The 23,558-nt window shown below is 50.1% G+C and overlaps 1 protein-coding gene across 1 annotated transcript in view; it reads right to left on the bottom strand.

Annotated features, from left to right (window-relative positions):
• Positions 1–23,558, bottom strand: part of ADAMTS16 (ADAM metallopeptidase with thrombospondin type 1 motif 16) — a 159,745-nt gene that overhangs the window by 27,549 nt on the left and 108,638 nt on the right. Inside the window, exon 18 of the mRNA XM_053906864.1 lies at positions 16,121–16,247. Within this exon, the coding sequence (XP_053762839.1) occupies positions 16,121–16,247 (127 nt within the window). The remainder of the gene's footprint in view (positions 1–16,120; positions 16,248–23,558) is intronic.

Genomic DNA, 23,558 nt, shown 5'->3' with positions numbered 1-23,558 from the left:
CGTGTTATTTACTTCGATTACACATATAGTTTCCTAACAGACACACACGTGGAAAAGGCACAAACTGTAAACTATATGTTTACATTGATTCACTCACATTCAATACTTGCACAGCTCTCGGACAGCTGGCTTACGTGCCCTGGCTAATGTCCTCGCTCTACAATCTCCCGTGCCCGTCTGGGTCAGTCTCTGCATCTCCACCGTGGGATGGGAATAGCACTGACTGACTGGTGTTCCTGGGAGCATGAAATGAGTCAAGTCTAGATTACTGATGGGCCCTATCCTTTGGTCCCTGTCACTGCCGCCACGGTTGGGGTCGATCCAGGCTTTGTAGGGCCTGGGGCTTCTAGCATTTAGAACACCTTCCTCTAAGAAGAGTGAAGGCAAAATTGGGAGTTTGAAACTGGAGGACGTTACAGCGTTAGGTTCAGCGGCCCCATGTCACCCCCTGATTACGAACACTCCTGCACGGACCCTGCCCGCGCATCTCTGGACGTTTCTACCTCCCTTCGCAGAGTCACTGCTTAGGGTCCAGTGGTGACTGTCGCTAACCGCCGAACGAGCATTTTCTATCATAATGCAAATTGTTTTCATGTCACACGTGGGGAGTGAGGACAGGGTGACCACCAGTCTGGTGGCCTGGGTCTGAGGAGGCTCCCCAGACCCAGGACAATCCTAGGTCACTTGGGGCGTGTTGATCACCCTAGCGGTTACTTGCTTTCTTTTCTCCTCCATACAAGATGGATTTAACGCTAGACTTGTGGAAAGATTTCCAGTAATTTTTCTCCGTTATTTCAATTGCCTGAGCTTCAACTTATTGCTTCAAGTTATTTCAGTGAATGTCCCAGCGGCACCCACATGTTCAGGATCTTAGGACTATTCCACTGACACGCCAAGCAGCAGCAGTAGAGGCTTTTCTTGAGACACAGTGGACCGAGTACCTTTGCTGATCTCCCCGTGCTCCCCGGTTCTAACAGAGGCCAGGAAGGAGGCTTCCCACTGGAGCTGTGGCTCAGGAGAACCGGGAGAGGCATCAGGACTGCAGGCTCCGAGGCCCCACTGTGCTGGAGGGCTGGGTGCACCTGCTGCCCCTCCCCCAGAGAGGCGCACATCTGATGACAGAACCCTTCCCCGGGGACACCAAGGACCCGGGGGAAAGATGCTGCAGGTGGCAGAAAGCAGCCGACAGGCCTGTCTCAGTGCAGACAATGTTCACCGCGCGTCTTCCTGTCCCTGTCTCGACGTGCCCGGACAGACAGACGAGCACCAGGAGGAGCCAGAGGAAGACCCCCGCAGGAAAGAGGAAAACCACCACCCAGCTGTGAGGAAAAAGGAATATGGAGGGAATAACCTGCGGGGAGGAGAGGAGAGGAGAAAGAGAGAGCAACAAAGGAAACATAAAAGAAACAAACAAACAGAGGAAGAGACAGACAGAAATGAGGACGATGTCCGAACAGCACCTGCTCTGTGAGGTGCGCCCGACACCCCACGCCTCCTGCTCTCCCTACTCCCGTGTCCTCCAACTTGCTCTTTATCCTTCATTCCTGTCACCTTCTAGAATATTCCATCATTAAAAAAGGCCTACGTTTATTGTGGACTGTCTCTCCTCAGATAAGCTCCCCCCAATAGGGACCTTTTTCAACTCACTAATGTATCCCCAGTGCCTGGCGTGTAGCAGGCATTCCAACTATTAAAATGGTGGAATGAACCGATGAACTTAATATATCTCTTGGGGTTTATGTAAAGAAACCTAAGTAGGCAAAATTCAGGCAATTGTTAACTCTTAGAAAAATAAGGTTTTCAGATACAAAAGGACCCAGAATCAGGGTATTCTACTTAGCCAGCAAGGACCAAGAAAAAACAATGTGAACAGTTACTACCAAGGGGGTATAGTCACACTGAAGGATGCAGGGCTAGGAAGGTGGTGCCCATGACGCCCGCCACGTTAGGGGGACAGAGTGGGTGCAAAGGACCGTACCCTCCCCGCTGTGATGGTGAGGAGGGGAACATTGAGAACCAATCCACGGGACACAGGGATGATGCGTATTATTTAGGACTATGGGGAAAGATACCCACGGGGATCATGCGATTATTTAGGAATACGCATGGGGCTGGTCCCTGGGGCTGGGGCTGGAGTGGTGGGTGGGCAGGACTGTGATTTCTCACGGCAAGCTTCAAAGTACGATAGGACTTTTTAAGTCAGCTGCATGTAGTTACTAAATAGAACAAAAATCAACTAAAATAGTAGTGTAAGAAACAAAATCCTAGAGAATTTAAATGAATTCTCCTCTTTAGTCTTCTTTTTTATTGAGGAAACACGTAATAAATGCATTAAAACATAAGAAACCCTTGTTAGAATTTTGTTTGACATAAAAGCAAAGTAAGACTGCAGCCATGTGGCAGCTGGCAGAGGAAGGGGAAGGTTTGAGCGGGCTCTTGTCTTGCATTCGATGCAGACAAATCTAAACATTCTGGGAGACTGTGGTCTTCCTCTCTGGTGATTACATTCCTGGCCACCACAGTCAGAAGCACATTAAAATTTTGTTTCCTGTTTCAGCTCTCTTTGACCTGAATGGAACCCGTAGGAAAAAAAGCCACATTAAAATGTCTTCAGCTGTCATGTGGTCCTGTTTTTCACCCTGCAAACCTATTTCTTCAGTGGGACGAGGGCTTGTCCCGAAGGCGGTATTTCCAAGTCCAGAATGCTAACCATTCCACCATGGAACCGCCATTTGAAGGCGGTATTTCAACTGAAAATGTAATTTGTCTATAAATTCACGGAACACGAATTTGAGGATCTCTATGGTTGTGGGAAAATTGTTTAAAAATCTATGCGTGCCTTTAAATGTGCAATAGGTGATCCTTACTGAAAACTTTATAAATAAAATAAGCATTGCTTAAGCAGAAACCCAAGAGAAAGAAGAAGGATGGGAAAAATTGAACATTCTGTAACTGTGTTAATATGTCGGAAAATCTCGTAGCCACATGACGAAACTGATGCATGTCTTATCTTCCTTCTAGACCTGAAGACTCTATAAGGTCTTTACAACTGGAAATAGGCCTGGCAAAACCATGGGTTTACAGGTCACTTTGGAAGGACAACACATCAACGAGTCAACCAAAACTAACCTGACTTCTCAAGCATGTTAATGTGAATTGCAAAATAAGTTTCTGTATCAAATTCTAAAGTCAATTACAGTTGAACCTTGAGCAACACAGGGTTGAATTGCGTGGGGCCACTTACACATGGATTTTTTAAAATTTTATTTATTTATTTTGAGAGAGATAGTTAGCAGGCAGGGGAAGGCCGGAGACAAAGCGAGAGAGAGAGAATCCCAAGCAGGCTCCACACTGTCAGTGCAGAGACCAACGTAGGGCTTGAACCCACGAACCTGAGACCATGACCTGAGCCGAAATCAAGAGTTGGACGCTTAACTGACTGAGCCACCAGACACCCCTATACGGGGATTTAAAAAACATTCATTTTAGCGTTTATTTATTTATTTTTTTTGAGAAACAGAGACAGAGTGTGAGCGGGGGAGAGGCAGAGAGAGAAGGAGACACAGAATCCGAAGCAGCCTCCAGGCCCCAAGCTGTCAGCACAGAGCCTGACGCGGGGCTCGAACTCAGAGACCGTGAGATCATGACCTGAGTCGAAGTCGGGTGCTTAGCCACCTGAGCGCCCCAGGTGCCCCCCTCCTTTTATTTATTTGTTTATTTTGACAAATACAGCACAATGCTGTAAGTGTGTTTTCTTTTAGAGTTTTCTTTCCATTTTTTCTCTAACTTACTTTATTGTAAGAACACAGCACATAATACGTAGGAGATACAAAGTGTGTGCTAATCAACTGTTTATGTCAGGGGTGAGGCTTCCAGTCGGCAGGGGGCTGTTAGTAGTCAAGTTTTGGAGGAGTCCAAAGCTGAATGTGGATTTTCCACCGCGTGTGGGAGAGTTTGGCACCCCTAACCCCGTGCCGTTTAAGGATCAACTGTGGTTTGGTTTCCCTCTTCAGCTAAAGCTCTTTGAAGGTTACAGGAGTTCACTGGGCTCATTTGCTCAATTTTCCTTGCCCTAGAATGTCTGCGATTTCTTTTTCTTTTCTTTCTTTTTTTCCCCAGTGAAATGCTTTCTATAGTGGTGGCGGGGCGGGGGGGGGGGGGGGAGGCTAAACAGAGGATTATGGTGGGAAAAATAACTTTTTAAAAACTAAGACCTTTGAGAACCCTCTTGAAGGCTCCACCAGCTGGGAGGCCAACCTCTCCAGCAGTTGCCATGGGGACAAGTGTCCAGCTGAGCAGCCCCGGGGAGCCCAGGGTGCAGAATTTCTGTGATGCCTGAGCAATGCAGGCCTTACAAGAGCTACGGTGTAATGCAGTGATTCAGAAAAGGAACAGACACCCCCCCTTCCACCCGCTCCCCCCTCCACTACAGGAGAGTGTGTGTCACCCTTGGGGGGGACACAAGGTGGGTCCTCTCCCGGCCTTCCCACACTCAGGCTGGCTTCGGAGTCTGAGAAAGCAGGGGTCGGACCGCACTTCCTTTGAAGAGAAAGTCCAGGAGTTCTGTCTAATGTGATTTCCTTGGACCTCTCATACATTTTTTTTTTTTTTTAAAGAAGACAGTCCCAGAGTCTCCTCTTTAAGAACCTGATTTGTAACAATGTCGTATCATGTCAAATACCAGGAGCCAGGCTTTTCAACCGCTTTCCAACATGAAAGGAAAATATGCCTGATGCCTGATCATCAGTTCAGGCTGATCACACGAAATGCAGAAGAGTTGGTTAATTTTCTTGGCGGCTGCACACACTGTCTGAAAACATCACGCGCTAAGGAGGCCGAGTCACTGGGTCTTGGTACGCAGGATCGGATGATTTACAGAGAAACCCAAACCCTGAGAGTGTAGTGTTCAACGGTGTTCGGGGCAGAAATCCATTGTGACTCACGGATCGTTAGCAGGTGTGAAGGGCTTCTTTCTTGCTTGTTCGGTATTTGCTACGTCACATGGTTTCTATTTCGTTGGCTGAACGTGTGAATTTGCCGGGGACTCGTGTGCAGACTAGGTGACTCCCTGTGGCCGGCTCAGGGCGAATGACAAAGGGCCCTGGGCGGCGTGGGCCCCGTGGCCCTGTGGGCGTCCACATGAGGGGCCCCGTGGGTGTGGACGCTCACCACGCAGGGGTTGCCCGGGAGACAAGTCTGAGAACCTGCGTCTCCCTCAAGGTGGCGCCTCAAGAGCTTTACATGACCGACTCTGAACCTCACAACCGTTCGTCCCTGGGCCCCACCGCCCTGAACCCACAGCGCGGGAAAGCAGCCCAGCCTGAGATGAAAAACTGTCCTCAGCATCCGTCCACTGAGCAGACCCCTGGTTCTGAGGCCTTTCGGGTTGGGTCCCTCGGAACGCAGCTCTTCGGACGGTTTGGCTTTCACACCTCATCCAGTGGTCCTGGGGGTACGTTTACCTCAAGGCCTTCAGCACAGAAATGGGCAGGGAGACTTCGTGTGGGGCACAGCCACATGCTTCCAGCAGCTGCCGGGACACCGCGGTGCCCGACGCCGGAGGCCCCCGGGACTCCCCGTGACTGGAGCCGCAAACCAAGGCCTGGGGGGCTCACACTGGGTGTCCAGACTGGGAACGAAACGCACGTCTTCAAACACTAGACAAAAGCCAAGGACTGTCACTGAAGGCACCCGGAGAACAGCAGAGGGTCTGGGAGGCCCCCTTTCTAAAACTGAATTGGCCTTTCCCCCCCTCTTTTCGTAGATCGCCAATCAGTAGCTGAGAGACACAAGGGAACAGACCACGGGCAGGACTGGAGAGACGTATTTTTACTGGTGAGTCACTGAAATGAGATGACGTATAATCCGTTTTGGTTTTATTCTTTTCATCCTAATTCTGGTTAAGCCAACTCTGCCCACCATGTCTGCACCCGTGTCCAGGGCGATTACGCTCCATTTAGGGCCCTCGGCCAGGTGCCCGGAGGCGCACATCCCCAGTGGGGACACTGACCGCCTCGCAGTCCCTGTCCCACGCCTGTACCTCCCCTCACGCTCCTATGACTTAGCCTCTTCTGCTGTGAAAACAAAAACAAGGAGGGGGGATCTTTATCCCCGGGGACCACCACCGCCCCGGCCGTGTCCCTCTGCCTGCCTGCCCAGGGTGACCCTCAAAGTCACCTGGCACATCTGCTCTCTCCATCCGCCCTCCCGATCATCCCCCAAAGCGCACAGGCATACAACGAGCTCCGGCATGAAAGCCAGGGACGCAGCAGCGAACCTTCCCGGGGCCTCGCGGCCATTTACCGCCGTGCCCTGCCCTCTGTGCTCTCAGAGGCAAGACTCCTCGAAAGAAATGAGGTGCCCACAGCTCTGCTTCCTCCCTTGTCCCTCTCTCCTCCACCTCCCTCTCATACCTTTGTCCCCAGCCCCATGCTATGAGTGCTCACAACCTTCCCAAGCGTCACCAACACTCGAGGAGCAGAACTCAAGGCAAACTGCCAGGCTTGGCTTCCAAGGCCGTGCACACTTGGATCACCCGCCACTCCCCTGTGGGTCATGGCCACGGGCTCCCTCTGACCACAGAGGCCAAGGCTTCCCTGCTCTCTGCCCACTTCCGGCCTGCCTCTGCCTCAGGGCCTTTGCACTCGCTACCCATCTCGGCTGGAGCATTCCCACCCTCTCTTCTCATGAGGCACTGTCTCTAAGAGCTCCGAGAAGTCTACTGTGATCATCTAAGGGAAAAAAAGCGCTCCCTCCCGGACCTGCCAGGATCATCCTCCGAATCACCAGGCACCCCTGGACACGCACACGTCCGTATCTGTCTGCCTTTCAGTGGCCTGGCCCTGTGAGTCCCATGCGTCAGGGCTCGGCAGCAAACCTTCCAGAACGGTGGCACGTGCCGGGTCGTCACTCAAATATCTGACGAATAAACAACACACTGCACCGTGAATAGTGAAGACATGATTTTCTCCCGTGATGCCGTGCAAGCCCTAACCCTTCCGTGGTCACTTGATCGTCCTTTTCAGTGACAGGAGTGAACCTCATGTTTGGAGACAGTAGAAAGGCAGGTTTCAGTCCAACACAGTGTTAGAAGGTCACAGGATCCAAATAAGTGGCATCTTAATAAATGTCCCGTCACCGTACGTGAAAGCGCGTCTGATGCGCTCGGTGCACCAGTCCGGGGTCAGAACCAGAGCACCTTTCACAGGTCCTCAACGTCAGTGAGGTTCTGTCCACAGAGGGCAACGCGCTTTAAAACAAGGCCTCTGTATCTTGAAAAAAATAAGTGACCCTGAAACACTTGTTCATAATGAACACGGTTAACGGGACAGTTTTGTTGTTGTTCTTCTTATTGTCATAGTCTATTGTGTTTTGTTTTCTGGCAAGAAGAAGAACAGAACCAGGCTAGTGGTCTTTCTAGGGAGGGGAAGTGTTGTCTTTCTGGGGCCAGCATGCTGGTCCTGTCTTGGGGGCTCCGCTCTGCCAGCTGACCTCACTCTGGGTGTGGACAGCCCACGCTGCTGTCAGGGAAGCCTTCACTGAGCCTGGGGCCCTGCTCGTGAGACCCCACTCTGTGGGTGGGGGGGATCTGTCCAGTCCGGCATCCGATGCAGGGATTTCTAACGCCCCCCCCCCCCCCACCCCGGAGACACATCGCTCACACTCTAAAATACTGAGCCGCCCATCGGTAAGATTCGCTCCAGTTTAAGCTCTGTCATACTTCATTTAGCTTTTCTTGTCTATTTTTTTTTATGAAATTTATTGTCAAATTGGTTTCCATCCAACACCCGGTGCTCCTCCCAACAGGTGCCACATCATTTATTTCTAAGGGTTTTAGATTGCTCACGTGTGAGGTATCCTGGGTGTTTTTTAAGTTACGCTAATTTATACAGCTATTTATTTTTATCAGAAGCACAGGACGTGAAAAAAGGAGAATACGGACCTTCTCGCAGTCATGGGAATAAGAGAGAATAAACACAATCCCACAAGTTCGTAAGAACACAGTGGAGACGGGAAACGATACGGCGCAAAGAAAACGCACAGTAAATAGAAGACACACAAGAAATTAGACTCGGGCCCAAATACGAGAGCAGTCACCTCTGATGCTGGTAGACAGACTAAATGTGTGCGTGAACGTGTAACGCTGACATTTAAAACCACAGAGAACGGAGAAGGGTCGGGCACGGCGAAAATAAGGGAATGGAAACAAAACCCATATTGTTAACTTGAGGAAAAAATAGCTTAAGTTAGAGAGCAGTATTGGGGTAAACATGGTCATTATTTAGCAACAGAGAACAATTCGCGCAGAAACTATAACCCCATCGACACAATGTGGAATTTTAATATTAGTAATGAAATAAAAGTAATGGGAGAAATCGAAAAATAAGCAATCATCAAGTGAGATTTTAAAAGACTTCTCTCAGAAACAGATACACAAGATAGACAAAAAGAACATATTGGAATAAGTAAGGACCGTGATCGAACTGCCTTATGAATAACCCTCCTCCAACACACGGCACACGCTCCTGCGTTCCCACAGGAACAGTTATAAACACTCCCATGCCTAAGCCATAAAGGAAGTCTCAAAAATGCAAAAAAACGATACAGTTTTAACTCTTTCTTTGATCTCAATGTAATAACATCTGAAATAACAATAACAACAAATTACGGCAGAGCCTCCACAAGTTTGGAAATATCAAACCACAATAATTCTAAATAATTCGTGGCTTTAAGAGTAAAGCAGTGTTGCCTAGTTGTACCTAAAACCAGTTTCCTATGTTCTCCCCGCAAAACGCTGTGATTCTGAGTGAAGCTTCCAGTTTTCAACAAATATTTCCAGAAGCACCAATTGGTATATGGACAGTGAATATATGGGTAAAGATTTGTAGTAAGAGTTTTTCTTTCTCTTCCTTCCTTCCTTTTCTCTTTTCTTTCTTTCTTTCTTTCTTTCTTTCTTTCTTTCTTTCTTTCTTTCTTTCTTTTTCCTCTCTTCCTTCCTTCCTCCCTCCCTTCTCCACTCCCTTCCTTCCCTTATTCCTTTCTTCCCCTTCCTTCCTTCTTTCTTCCTCCCTTTTCTTTCTTTTTCTTTCTTTCTCTTTCCTTTCCCTCTTTTTCTTTCTTTCTTCCTTCCTTCCTCCCTCCCTCACTTTTTCCTTCCTTCCTTCCTTCTTTCCTTTCTTTCCTCTCTTCCTTCCTTCCTCCCTTCTCCACTCCCTTCCTTCCCTTATTCCTTTCTTCCCCTTCCTTCCTTCTTTCTTCCTCCCTTTTCTTTCTCTCCTTTCCCTCTTTTTCTTTCTTCCTTCCTTCCTCCCTCCCTCCCTTTTTCCTTCCTTTCTTCCTTCCTTCTTTCCTTCCTTCTCTTTCTTTCTTCCTTTCCTTTCCTTCCTCTTCCTTCCTTCCTATCATCTATCTATCATCTATCATCTGTCCAACATTCATCTATGTATCTATGCATCTATCTATCTATCATCTATCTGTAAGTTAGTTTTTCATTTTTATTCCAAAATAATGGGAGTGTATGTCATACTGTGTATTATTTAGGGAATAGTTATTGTTGAACATGGTGGGGTTGGTGAATTTTAGAGTCAATCATACTAAGGCCTGCCTGGAGACCAAAATAATAAAAATAGTATGAAAAATTTAGGTATTATTGAATGTATATAACCAGCTAAGTTCCCTGAAAAATAAAAGTATTCTCAAGGTGACTTTCCACCTTATTCATATGGATAAATACATATATATGCATATAAATATAAAACAACCATACACACATCAAACTAAACTGAATAAAGCAAAAACAATTGGACAAAACCTCCTAAAATGCAAAATATTTTACAGAACTACCTAAGGCAGATTTTTAGTTCAAATCTAGAAAGCTAGCTAATTTTTATATTCCCTCAGCTCCTGTGTTAACATTTAAGTGACTGAAGAAATAAGTTAAATCAGTCTTGCTCTATGACAGATTCTGTTTGTCCACACTCGTAACTTGACTTTCCTAAAAGATACATTCTAACCAATGCCTGTACCAACTTGAATGCATTTTATAGATTTCACTTATTTACTTTTTTAAATATGTTGATTCATTTTTGAGAGAGAAAGAGGGGCAGAGAGAGAGAGAAGGGGACAGAGAATCCAAAGCCACTGCATGCTGCCAGCACAGAGCCCGACGCAGGGCTCGAACTCACAAACCGTGAGAGCACGACCTGAGCCGAAGTCAGACGCTTAACCAACCGAGCCACCAGGTGCCCCAGAAATATTGGGTATTTGGTATTCGGCCAAGATTTTATTTTTAAGTCATCTCTACACCCGACATGGGGCTTGAACCCACAATCCTGAGATCAAGAGTCGCACTCTGTACCAAATGAGCCATCCAGGCGCTCCTTGAATGTGTTTGAAATTCATTGTTTTGGTGCTAAGTGACATCTTTCTTGGGGTGGGGTGAGGAGGAAGTAAGACATCATCTTCGGTAGGAAGACCGTCACACGCGGGTGACTCAGTCACAGCGCTCACACCCGAGTGGACGCCATATCCCTCTGAAGGCAGTGGCAATTTCAGACACTCCTGGTGTCCCTGATCAGACAGAGGTTAGATGCCTTCTCACTGCGGGCCCCTGGAGCGGGTCAAGACCCCGGAAGGTGAGCAGGGTCCCCCACTCTCTGGGAGGTGACATGTCTGGGCGTGAGCCACAGCATCAGGCTCCCTGAGAGCACAGGGCTCGCGGCCGGAGGGCAGGAAGCACGGGGCCCAGAGAAGGCATCTTGCCAGACTCTGAACCTGGGAGGGCTGTTCCGCGAGGCCACACTGGTTCACACCCCGTAAGCGAGGGGCAGACAGCCCAGGGAAACAGCACCAAGGAGCCTGCATCCCCCACACCTCCCGCTGTGGTGTCACAAGAGACGTCTGTGATTCAGTCACTGGCGAATCGTTTTCCAAACCGTATTCCAGGTAACAGTGCTCCAACAGAAGCGGGGCTAGCGGGCAGGACTGGCTACATCGTGTGTGAACACCCCCGCGGAATGGTTAGGCATTTCAAGTTGGAATGGCGGAGAATGAAAGCAAGTGGGGAGCCACACGCCCACGGCTGATTTATCCTCGGTGTCTCAGACACGCGAAAGAACTCAGCTGCTCACTTCCTTGGCATCCCTGCGAGTGGAACCCTTTTGCAGGCGGGAACCACCCCAGGGATGAGGGTTCTTTCCCTTCCTGGGTAACCTGTGCACCACTGGGCACTTAATGTTTGTACGGCTTGTAGCTAAGGAGGTGAAAGACGGAGTCACTGCCCCTGTCCTGTCCCTGCAAACGTTGCCGTGGGAGACGACCGGGAATAAAGTCCATCTGCTAACCCTCACCTGCGTTTCTGGTGTGCAACCGAAGGAATGTAGTCCCCGACCGAGGCACTTTGGTTCCAAGGGAACGGTTCTAGCAACAGGTTTGTAAGGAGTCACCAAAGTGTAGGCAGAAACAGTCTGCCTGGTGGAGAGGACCACAGAGCTGCCTCGGCATGACTCAATAACACGAGAAAACAAAGTATACTTGGTCACATCTGTTTTAAACGCGTAGGCGGCATTCCTGGGGGAATCACAGGGACGGAGAAGAAGGACCCGCTTCCCATCTGGGAAGTATTTCCTCTTGCCCCTTCCGTACACTGTCGGGGAAGCCGTGCTGCGGTGTTCGTGCTTCCAAAACCAGACACGAGTTGAGATAAATGACACCAAGAGCCACTCCGTTTAGGTAAACTGCGAAATGTAAAAGGGAGGACGTATCTGTGGTTGCTGGCTTGTGTCTCAAAGGCAAGCGAGACAAGAGCCCGATTCACGCTCAGATGAAGACAGAGGTGGCTAGGCCCTGGGAGCCCCAGCTGCCGGCCATTCCGGGGCCAGCGGGGGGTCGGCCCCCAGTGCGGAGCCCAGGCCCGGGGAACAGCTGGGGACCACGGACCCCGCTCATCTGGCCACGATGCTCCTGCCGGCTGGAGCCTCGCAGACATTTTAAGATGAGCTTCCTCCAGTGAGGACACTGCTGGATGCCCAGCCCACCGCTCCCCGCAGAAATTTACGAGCTGGGGGAGCCCATCCGGGGAAGGGCCCTGGCCTTGACGCCCTCCAGCTGTGCGCCCGAGATGCAGGTGTGCATGTGGATGCCGACAGGGAGGTCAGGAGCTACAACCCACGCGGTAGCAGCTTCTCATTTCAGTTAAAGACAAGTAGGCTGTGCATTAAGATGCTTTAGACTCTGCTCCCGGTCCTTTGGGGACTCTGCCTCCGGCACAACACGAAACACCGAATTGCACCTGCTGTGTCTTGCATTTAGTTAGACCGGGAGGACGGGGCTCAGCTCTCGGAGGCACTGGGTGCACCTGCCGTGGCTCTGACAGTCACAGGGGAACACCCGCCCCGGGACAGGCACAGGGGAACACCCGCCCCGGGACAGGCACAGGGGAACACCCGCCCCGGGACAGGCACAGGGGAACACCCGCCCCGGGACAGGCACAGGGGAACACCCGCCCCGGGACAGGCACAGGGGAACGCCTGCACTAGCAGCAGACAGACTCTAATAAGAAAGGCACACGTCCTCGCGGTTGTACAAATGAAACTTGGCTTTTCTGCCCATGTAACCAGGAACAAGAAGTTGCCAGATTCTGGGCAGGAGACAAATGCGCCTCACATCACGGAGGAAGACAAAACAACTTTTTACATTAAGATCTACTTCCCCAAGTCAACTGTTAAACTAACGATCCACAAGCTCTACCGTATGTAAGATAAGTTGATTCCTCTGTGTTTTGTCATAGACAGTCTTGCTTCACAGACTAAATAAATAGCTGATGTGAATTTGTTTCTCCTTTTACAGCACAAATAAAAACGGCCAAGGGTTACTGAGCGCTTAGCACACGTACTGTGCTAAGAGCTTTTACGTGCATTCCCTCGACACACGCTCGCTCTCTGTTTACCCCCAAATAACCACATGGATGCCCAGCGGGATGTTCCACATCCCCCTCCCAGCTCGTCCCACGGGAGCATCAGTGATGCGGGTGCCTCCTGGGGTCCCCTCCTCTTCCTCTCCCGCTCCGTGGGCCGCGGCAGGGCCGGCCTCAGTGTGCCAGCGCCAGCCGCGTGGGAGATCTGAACCAGCTTGCTGGCTGCACGGCCCACGCCTTTCTGCAAGCTGCCGAGTGCACTTCTCATCCTGGCCGACCCCATCCACTCCGTCGAAGTGACACACACAGCTGGGGCCGGGTAGTACACGCTGCGGGACCCCGCGTGACATCGGGCCTCGGTTCTCTGCGGGGATGTTAGGAATCTCCCAGCAGGAAAGCATGGCATTCGTCTTACAGCCAAGCTTAGGACTGTCTCCAAAAGCCTTCTTCGGAGAAAACTACAAATACTCGAACACATGAGACGTAAACCCAAGAGCCAGATGGATGGGGGGGCCTTTGGATGTTGGGTAGATGACTCTGGGGGAACCTCACCATGTTTCTACCTGCTATTTCCACACCCCGGTTCTAACTTTCCCTCGACTGGTCCATTTGCTCGGAACTTTGCCTTCTCTGTCAGCACACAAGGTCCTTGACAGAACTTACTTAATAGATTTTACCTAAGTTAAGCACAGAAGACATCAGAGAATATAGAGACGGTTTGAATGCAAATCCCTCAAAACCAGAAAGACAAACCGCAGGGAAGCACAGGAGGCCCAGCGAGAAAACCAGCGGGCTGCACAGGTGACTTACAGGAAAAACGAGGGACCTTCTAACCCGTGTAGACGCTCTGGCCTCTCCTGCTTCCGGGTCTGAGCCCTGCATGGGTTACAGACGCAGAGAGGTCTGTTCTGGGGTCCCCACTATCAGTTCACATCTGAGTTAGGTGCTGCTTAAAATCACCAAGCTGGCAGCCGGGCGCTGGTGACTTAGTCCCGGGCTGGGTGTTTTCTCGACGTCGCTTCTAGACAAGCCTCACTGAACGGACAGACAGGCAGGCAGGCTGGACGGCAGGAGGGTGAACCGCTCGCGGACGTGCGGGGCGACGGCACACGAGCACTAACCGTCCCCAGTTCTCTGGGGCTCTAGACTCAGATGAGTCTGCCTCCACAAGTAACTACAAAGGTTGGTTTCTCCTGCACCTGAAAATGACACGTGCACACTTCTCTTGGTCTACGTGAAGGAGATTCCTCTACGGCTAACCTCCTAGCAGCTAACCAGCTGCTTTTGGGCGCCCCACATCAGTTCTTGCCCCAGCAGGAACTCAGCACGATATCGTAAGAGACCCTCAGTGCACACGGCAACCCCTCTAAACATCCATATCTGCACACGAGGAGGTGTTGATCCAGGATCTAAGGTCACAGTGACGTCAACACTGGGTCACTTGCAACACAGGTGTAGAACCGGCTGTCCGGGAAGGAAGAAGGAGTCAAGTTTGCGCACCAACTCGACAGGAGGCTGCAGGAACCCTGGCTGTCCGGCCCTCTGTTTCCTTTGGACAGGATGATCATGTTTTCTAAGTTTATTTATTTATTTGGAGAGAGAGGGAGAAAGACAGAGAGTGTGTGTGCATGAGCAGGGGAGGGGCAGAGAGAGAGAGAGAGAGAGGGAAGAGAGAGAATCCCAAGCAGGCTCTGTGCTGTCAGCGCAGAGCCCAGCACGAGGTTCAAACTCACAAACCACGACATCATGGCCTGAGCTGAAACCAAGAGTCGGACGCTCCACCCACTGAGCCCCCCAGGTGCCCCTGTATCCTGTATGGCTGTTTCTGCAGCCAATGGTGCCCAGCTGGTGCCAGCCTCCCTCTGCCAACCTCAAGACTCTTCTCCGAGACTATCCAGGACTTTGTGCGCTTGGTACATCACCTCGGACACAGAGCCCGCAGTGAGCGTCCAGCTCAGCACACGCGTGGGGTGCACGGGCCGGCTGAGGGATATGAAGCGGGTACCAAGGTGTGTGGCCATCCCAAAAGCCTGCGCGGTCCCAGGAAGGATCCCCGGGTGGGCGCCCGGTGCACTGGGGGTGACGGGTCCCAGGCGCCAGAGTCCTCGTGTCCATTCTGACCAGCATGTCTCCCCACCGCGGGCCGTGGGGTGTGGAGCTGAGGCAGCCGGGAGGCTTTGTGAGGCGGTGGGTCCCCAGCCCCAGGGGTTCCCCCCTCGCCGTGGTGGGAGAAAAGCTGCCGACCTCTCAGATGCGGACAAGCCAACCCCGTCTCCATCCGGAGCCAGTGACCGGGGACCCGGACAGCTCAGAGACAGAGGGAGGTGACGCCTCTCTCCCTCTTGCGTGTCCCTGTCTCCTGGAAAAGCATCATGCTTCTGAGGCACCTCTCAGCAAACCTGCAATCAGTTCGCCAGCAGCTGTACATCTTTAAGATCGAGGTGTTTGACATGATCTTGGGCCGATTTTAGGGCCGTCGGCTGCGCGGAGAACCCAGCTGGGGTCAGATGCCCGTTGTGTTACTCAGAGGATTTTCACAGCCCCTCTGGGACGCGTCCCCCGTAAAGCTGAGGGGACCGAGCACCAGAGAGGTGAAGGGTGCGCCCAGGGTGTGACGGCTGGCGGCAGGGCCGGGCCGTGGCCACTCGCGGGGGTCCTGCCACTTGCGGGGGTCCTGTCTCGGGGCAACGGTGCTGGGGGGGGACGGGGAGCCAGAGCGCCCCCTGGCTTTCTCAGCTCAGTCTCGCACGCGTGCACGCGTGTCTGTGCAAACACACGCGTGTACACGTGCGCCCTGCAGCCATCCACACTGCCCCGCACCACCTGGCCGGCCCGTGAACGGGTCCCTCCGACACGTTTCACGCGGTAGGGCAAAGCAGACCAGAGCAAAAGGCCCGGAGGCGGAGAGGGAAAACGCTGCTGTCGCCACAGCACACGATCGCTCCTGCCGGCCCTGCAGTGATTGTGGTAAAAGTCAAGCCAACGGGATGCTGTCGCGAGAACTCCTACTTCCATTCCCAAGAGCCTCGGGACCACTTCCCGCCAAACATACCCGTTCAGGAAGGTCTGGGTGCTTTTGCCTCTTCACCGTTCCAGATGCCGTGACAGCACGTGGCACTTCCATTCTCCAGACTCAGGCGCGCCAGAGGCTCGCCAAGTATATTCGCAAACCTGCGCGACCGTCTGGGCGACCACAGCCGTTCTTACCTGGGAGGACAGGCGGACACTTTGCAGGAGACCACCCCTGTGACGGGTCGGGTGTGGGGATTGCAGAGAGACGTATTCACTGGAAACCTCAGGTCTCTGTAGCAGCCTTCTCTGGTGGTCATGTGTCCTGCGGGAAAGAGCGCAGCGCAGAACAAAGACTGAGATGTGTGCCCCGTGGTAAAACACAGATAAAGAGCTAAGGAAAGCTCTTTTGAAAAAGCGTCTACCACATGGGCATGTCTTGAAGTTCATAACCGATTAGCCAACTACTGACCTACTAGGACTTTCCTGACCTGTCTTTGTCATTTTTATGAGTAAATTCCGTCGGTTCCAAGCCGTGCAGATTTCCCTCCTAGCTCTGGACATCGTTAAAGGCGACATGTGTCGTGGAATTGGTGCCAACAGACATTGGATGAAACATACCAGTTCTTTTCTGTTGTGTCCAGAGTTGGGAACACCGCCCACTTCTCCAAAGAAACACAGTATGCCTGGCTTGTGTTTCCACTCGAGAAGCCATCGGTAAGAAACCAGAAACGTAGACAAAACAACACACAAAGCTGTTTATCGCCAGAGAACTCAGAGTTAAATATTGCCATGGTGGTAAGCTGACTAGAGACGTTTTCACAATCGTGACTAATGTGTTATATCGAATGAGGTTAATGGAAATGACTGAAACGAAAGCTCGTTTAATTCTCAGCCCCCACTTACATCCCCAGGGCTGATTATGGCTTTGAAGACATGCCCAAATTTGTTCAGTATTTCAATTCATTAAATTTACCAAAAAAGTGCTATTCTTTACATGATGTACCTAGGAGAGTCAAACTCAGAATGTTGGTTTGCCAACAAGAAGAATGTTGGGTAGAGAAGAAAACGGAGGGTCAGCGTTTAACGGGCACATTGTCTGTTTGGGAAGATGAAAAAGATATGGACACGGACAGAGGTGATGTCTGGACAGCAGTGTGAACGTACGTAACACCACGGAGATGTGCGCTCAACAATGGTCACACGGTGAATTTTCCGTGAGTCTATTTTACCACCACACGAAGAGAACTCTAACTAGAGACCCATTTTGAAGGAGGATATTAAAGAGTTCATCCAACGGAGAGAAAAATAAAGAGAAAGAGCCACACTAGTCCTGATGAAAAATTAACGCAATGCAATCTATTAAGTTCTAGAAATGACCCTCTGCACTTGGAAAGCCTGGTGGGGTGGCGTTGCTCATGTGGCCCCTCTGGCCCCCTGGTCTGCCGCCCCGGCACAACTCAGAGCGTCCTCCTGTACCCAACTTGATCCCCCCGCCAGGCAAGGAAAAGACCAAAGAAGTGGTGTCAGGGAGGAAACAGCAGGTTACGGACCCAGGCACAGCCATCGCTCACGCTAGGGGCCATGGGAAGACGAATTCTTCTTTACTCAAGGAAAACTAAATGTCTCTAAAATACACACTTGACATTTTGGCTTCGCTTTGAAAGAAGGAATGAGACAAGTCAATATCTTCAATGCAGAAAGGTACACTCTCTGGGGAACTGGTTTTCTTCAGTAGCCGGGGGAGGAGAGGAGTCCCTGGGTCTAACAGGGAACCACCACGCAAGCTCGTGTGTCTGAGCCCCAAACTACCCACTTCCTGGGGCCAAAGCCCGGAAGGTGCTGCTGTGAGACCACAGGTGGTGGTTTCACAGGACCCATGCGGTTTTATAAAAGTTTTCAGTTCTCTGCTAACTTTTCACAATCATATTTCTAATCAAGCTATGTAGTTTCTATTTGGTGCTCCCTGATGTAAATTTTGCAATTATTTCTTCCTATTTTTTAAAATGTCTATTTATATTTGAGAGAGAGAGAGAGAGAGAGAGAGCAGAGGAGGGGCAGAGAGGGACACACAGAATCCAAAGCAGGCTCTAGGCTCTGAGCTGTCAGCACAGAACCGATGCGGGGCTCAAACTCACAGACCATGAGATCATGACCCGAGCCGAAGTCAGACGCTCAACCGACTGAGCCACCCAGGCGCCTCCTGATAGAAAATCTTATATATCAGTAGCTCCTCACACATCTAAGCCAGCTCTTTCTGCCCACACGTCCTGTCCCTGTACTTTAATAAAAACAACTGTTGGTACCAAAGACATCTCAAGAATTGTACCTTGGCCGTGGCTCCGAGCCCAACACCTGACCCCATCACAGGCACCTGCAGATTACAGACACAGTGCTCCAAAATGCGAACTTGGCGTTGGATTCCACCTCAGAAGGAAGTGTGTCCCACGCTGTCCCACAGCGTCCTTGAGACAGTGACAGGCGGCCGTGTGTCCTGTCACTGTGTCACACACGGCCCAGACGCAGACACACAGACACTGGCATGTCTTCTCAAGACCTTGCAGGGGTGTGTCCATCCCCTCAGGAGGGAAAAGCAGGCTCTGCCCAGGATCCACTTCTATTTCCCTGTGAGTGTTCCCGGGGGAGGGTGGTGCCCCCTGTCAGCTCTGGCCTAAGGTCCCCCAGCTGCCTGCTGGACACACGGACCAGGCTGTTGAACAAATACACAAACACAGACCCATCCTTGCAAAGCAGGCTTCCTGAAACTCCACCTGCCTGGGGCCCGGGGTCTCCCGTGCGGTCAGTGGGGTCAGCCTCGTAGCCCCCGACTCCATGCCTTCCTCCAGGATTCCTCCTCCAACTCCAATGTCAAACAGATCCCAAGGATCTTTCGTTTTAAACACACACTCTCACGCTGCTAGCAGATCAGAAGCCTGCTTTTCTTGTTTTAAACTTGAGGCTTCCTAGCCCTGCCCTCCCAGCCGCTCTGTGTCCTTCGGCGGTGACCTCCCTGCTCCTCTGATTACAAAGCCGGTCCACAGGCTGTCTCCTCTCTCCCTGGAATGCGTCCTCCACTGCCACCCCCTCGGCACACCTGGCAGATTTCTTCTCCCCTTAAATGAGACCCAAACACCCGCTCCTCTGGAGTCCTTTGGTCAGCGGCTCCTGGGCTTGAGTGGGCATCAGAACCCTCTTGGACTTGACACACAGAATGCGGCGCCCACCCCAGAGTTCCTGATTCAGCGGGTCTGGGGTGGGGACGGAGGATTACGTTTCTCGCCAACACTCAGGTGTTTTGCTGCTGCTGGTAACGGGGACCACACTTTGAGGACCACCGCTCTAGGCAAAATCAGAAGCCAAGACCTTTGGGTCTGGGGTTACAGGGGTGCGAGAGAGTAAGAAGTCAGCAAGAAGTCAGCGTTGGGTTTTTGTCTCCTCCTGGCACAAGGCTCCTAAAACCCTTAAGAACTCCTGAGGTATAAGAGTATCTTTTGTATGCTAATGAGTGACTGGAGGCTGGGGCCCTGGGGAGCTCAGGATGGGGCTGGTCTCCTGAAAGATCCAGGGAGGAATAAAGGATTTGAACTTTCAGCCCCACCTCCACCCTCCAGGGAAGGGAGAGGGGCTGGAGATTGAGTTCATCAGCCACAGCCAGCGATTTAATCAACCGGGGCTATGTTACAAAATCTCCATGGAAACCCTAAACCACGGGGCTCAGAGAGCTTCTGGGTGGTGAGCACATCGGCATTCTGAGAAGGTAGCACACCCCAAGTCCACAGGGACAGAAGCTGCACCACGAGAGACCCTTAGAGAAGTCTCCCTCTACCCTGTCCTCTGGTCCTTCACTCCTTTCCCTTCTAATAAATCAGTGCTCATGAGGACAGATGAACAAACCCGGAAAGGAGGGATCATGGGAACCCCCAACTTTGTAGCCACGCAACACAGAAGTGGGGGTACCCCGGGCACCCAGTACTTGCGACTGGTGTTTGAAGGGGAAACAGCCTCCTGGGACTGAGCCCTTAACCCTCTAGAATCTGAGTGACTCCAGGTAGGTGGTGTCAGAACTGAACTGTAGGCATCCCGTTGGCTGCTGGAAAGTTGGTTTTTCGTAACAAAGACTTGGCCACCCACTTGGTGTCAGAAGAGTGAGTAAAGACAGTCCAGACGAGGCTAGCTCAGGCTTGCGCTCATCTGTCCTGGCGAATGGTAACAGTGACCCTCTCGCTCTCAAAGCACGCAGGTGTGGGCAAGATACACGGTGCGTCCAAGGACAAGTTCAGTTAGGATGTACGTGTCATCCCTTGGGGCATCTTTCTAGAGGGCAGAGAGCATGGGCCGCCTGGCTCTCTAATCCCTGTAGCGTGTGTGGGTCAGTCTGTCCCCGCGCTACCAGGACGGGCCAATTTCATTACATTCGGTAGCTTCTAAGATCAGACATGTTAATAGTGGGGGAGCTAATGCTTGGCCAAAACATCATCAAAGGACAGGTGTTTTCCCTTCTTTATACATGACTTAGGATGAGCTGGGCACCGTGTGGCTGACTCACCTGTATACCGATGCAGAGACGAAATATGAGTCAATGTTTTATGAACCTGCTTTTCCACTTGCTAACAAGGAATAAGAAACTATACAATTAGAAAAAAGAAACAAACGTGTGTTTAAGCTGTTCTGCAAAGAATCTTGGGGACTCCCGAAATTAAGCCCGTTTATCATAATGATCCAATTTGTACGAGGCCACACTGAGCAACGGTACAATTTCCTGAAACTGCTAAGAGTTTGTGCCCTAAAGAAAAGAGAAGGAAAACTAATCTTTTCTCTCCATTTATGTGTCGATTTGAAAGGGTACTGTTTTATTCTTTAGCTAAGCTCCTACGACTTTTTAGGAGGTGTGGCTCTATAAATAGCAGCTTCAGTTTCATTTCCTGTTTTGAAATTAAAGATGTGAAATCCTGCTTCTGCTCAAGTCTCAACAAACCATCAGGCCTTAATGGTCACTGTTGGTTCCGGGCAAGTTACGGGCTCTCGATCAAGCAAATACGAAATTTGGTTCTACTTTGAAACAGAAAAAGAAGTTTACTTGATTAAAGTGCTTCTTTTTCTTTTTTATTGCACACATTTGTTTGGCTTCACCCCGGACCGCCTCATGTCTGCCAAGTCCCAAGGCTCTTACCTGTGAACTGGGTAAGGGGGAAATCTGGAGCTAGGAATTCCTGAAATAATTTAGGAATGCGCTCAATATATGTATATCTGTAACCCAAAGGAAAGTCTGATGCATGTTCACATTCCAACTGTGCCAGTTATTTTCTTAGCTAGTGATTTTGGAGGCTTTCCTTTGTCTTAGCGGGGTGCTGCTGGCCTGTAGGGCAACAGCATTATCTGCTGGGAAGCATGGCAGCACCCATCGTAAGACTCACGGCAAGACCCCGGATCCTGCCCACTAAGTGCCAGGAGCACTCACTCTCTAACATCATGGCGATCATGACTGCACACATTTCCAAGTGCCCCTTATGAGGGGGATTGCACGCTTGCATTGACGACCCTGTAGAACGTAAGCGGATAAGGAAGAAAAGTCTATGATTAGGAAAAGAAAGGGGGAATGCAACCCATTGCTTTGACCATTTTAGCAGTTCATAGAAATAGATCAAAATGGGAGGGTGAATGAAGTAGGCTCAAAACAATTCAGTTAAGAAAAGAACAATGAAGAACAGGCTATAAAGCAGAATTCATGGGAAGCAGCTAAAAGTAATACTCTGAGGACCATTCATAGCCTTAAATGCTCACACCAATAACCAAGACCAGAAACACAAGAAGGTAATGTCGAATGAGGATGTGAGAAAAAGAGGATAGCCTAAGCAAGTAGAAAGAGTTGATCTAGATTGAAATGGAAATCAACGTATTAGAAAATGAACAGATGTCAAAATACTTGATGCAAACATGGGCAAACAAGTTACAAAAGGGAAAATGGAAAATCCAAGAGCTGATTTGGGGGGAGGGTTGTACTTGCTTGTCCGTGAGACTCTGGGTTAGATTCCCACTGATGCAGGAAGCAGAAGAGAGTTATGGCTGCGTCCCTACTCCCTGGCAGCAGCAGGCACAGGTATGGGCCCTGGCAGTCATGAGGTTTCCAGCAATGCAGGCACTTTCCTGGGAATCATCTGCACTGAGGCTGGCTTGGCTCTGATCATCATGGGTGATTTCTGGAATGTTCCACAACCTCCTGATTCTTTAATAGCCAGAGTGAGAACTATTGGTGTCTTTCTCTCTGACCTTTACTCCTCCACCCTTTCCAGCTATTTTGTAAGCAAACGATCTTTTATATTAAATACCTTCCTGTGTAACATGCCTAGAAAAGTTTCTGTTTTCCTGGCTCACCTGTCACTGATACGCCAGCCTAATGAAAAAATAAGGAACAAGCACAAATATGCAAGATACGAAATGAGAATAAGAAAATATGCACACTTAGAAGAAATGAAGGCAACTTAATGAGGGCATTTTGGTCCAATTTGTAAACACAGAATTTACAATACTGCAGAAAAAGCTGGTTTTCTTAATGAGCAAAACTAACTCCAGAAGAGAGAAATAGTCTATGCAGTCTAATTACCATACACAATACAAAACTGTATTGAAGACCTCATTCCTGAAAATAGACTCAGACGCTTCAAATAGATTCTACCAAAAGTAAAAAAGAAGAGAGAATTTCAATGCCAGCTAAATCATGCCAGAGCATAAAAAAATAAGAAAGGTTTCCAACATTAAAAAAGTGCCTTTTAGCACACAAAAGAAAATTGCAGCCCCATGATACTTAGTGATATTAATGCAAAAAAGGAAAATCAGTCGGGAGGACAGAATCAAGTAGCACACTGAAAAAAATAGAAGCTACATCACCAGCTGTTGTTTCATAGCAGGAATGTCAGGATGGTTCAATGTTAGGAAAAGCAGTTTTTTATTTTTATTATTTACATAAGAGAGAGGGGTGGGGAGGGGCAGAGAGAGAAGGAGACACAGAATCGGAAGCAGGCTCCAGGCTCTGAGCCGTCAGCACAGAGCCCGACGTGGGGCTCGAACCCATGAACTGTGAGATCGTGACCTGAGCCGAAGTCAGAGGCTCAACCTACTGAGCCACCCAGGCGCCCCTTTAATTTCTTAATTTTAACAGATTGAGAACAAACATAAACTGCCCCATATATGTAATAATGTTTAGCACGTGACAAACTTACCCTCCATTTTGAAAAAAAAGGTTAATAAAATAGGCAGCAGGTGAATATTTATTCTCATCAATATTTTGTGTAATTGTATGAGTTTCTGTGTATATCTACGTTTCTAGATAGATATGGATAGAGATGTTTGTATGTTTATTCAAGCCGAGAAGGCAACATTATGGGAAACAGTGGAAAATTTCCCATTAAGGGATGGAATAAAAAAGAACTTTACTCATGACCCCTGGAGTTAAGATGATTTTGGAGACGCTGGCTCATACAGTTAGACCAGCAGACGGGATATGAACATTACATCAGGGGAGCAGCTTCAGGAGGTATGATTATGTATCTAGAGAACTGACGGAGACAGAGAGAGAGAGAGGGGGTGACCACGGGTTGGTGGGTAACCAGGGAAGGTACAGCGAGGGACCCAGGCTGAG

This window comes from Panthera pardus, unplaced genomic scaffold (assembly GCF_024362965.1).
Source record: "Panthera pardus isolate Hobbes unplaced genomic scaffold, ASM2436296v1 HiC_scaffold_2, whole genome shotgun sequence".
In the NCBI taxonomy this organism is placed as follows: domain Eukaryota; kingdom Metazoa; phylum Chordata; class Mammalia; order Carnivora; family Felidae; genus Panthera; species Panthera pardus.
This window is presented reverse-complemented; position numbering and strand designations above follow the sequence as displayed.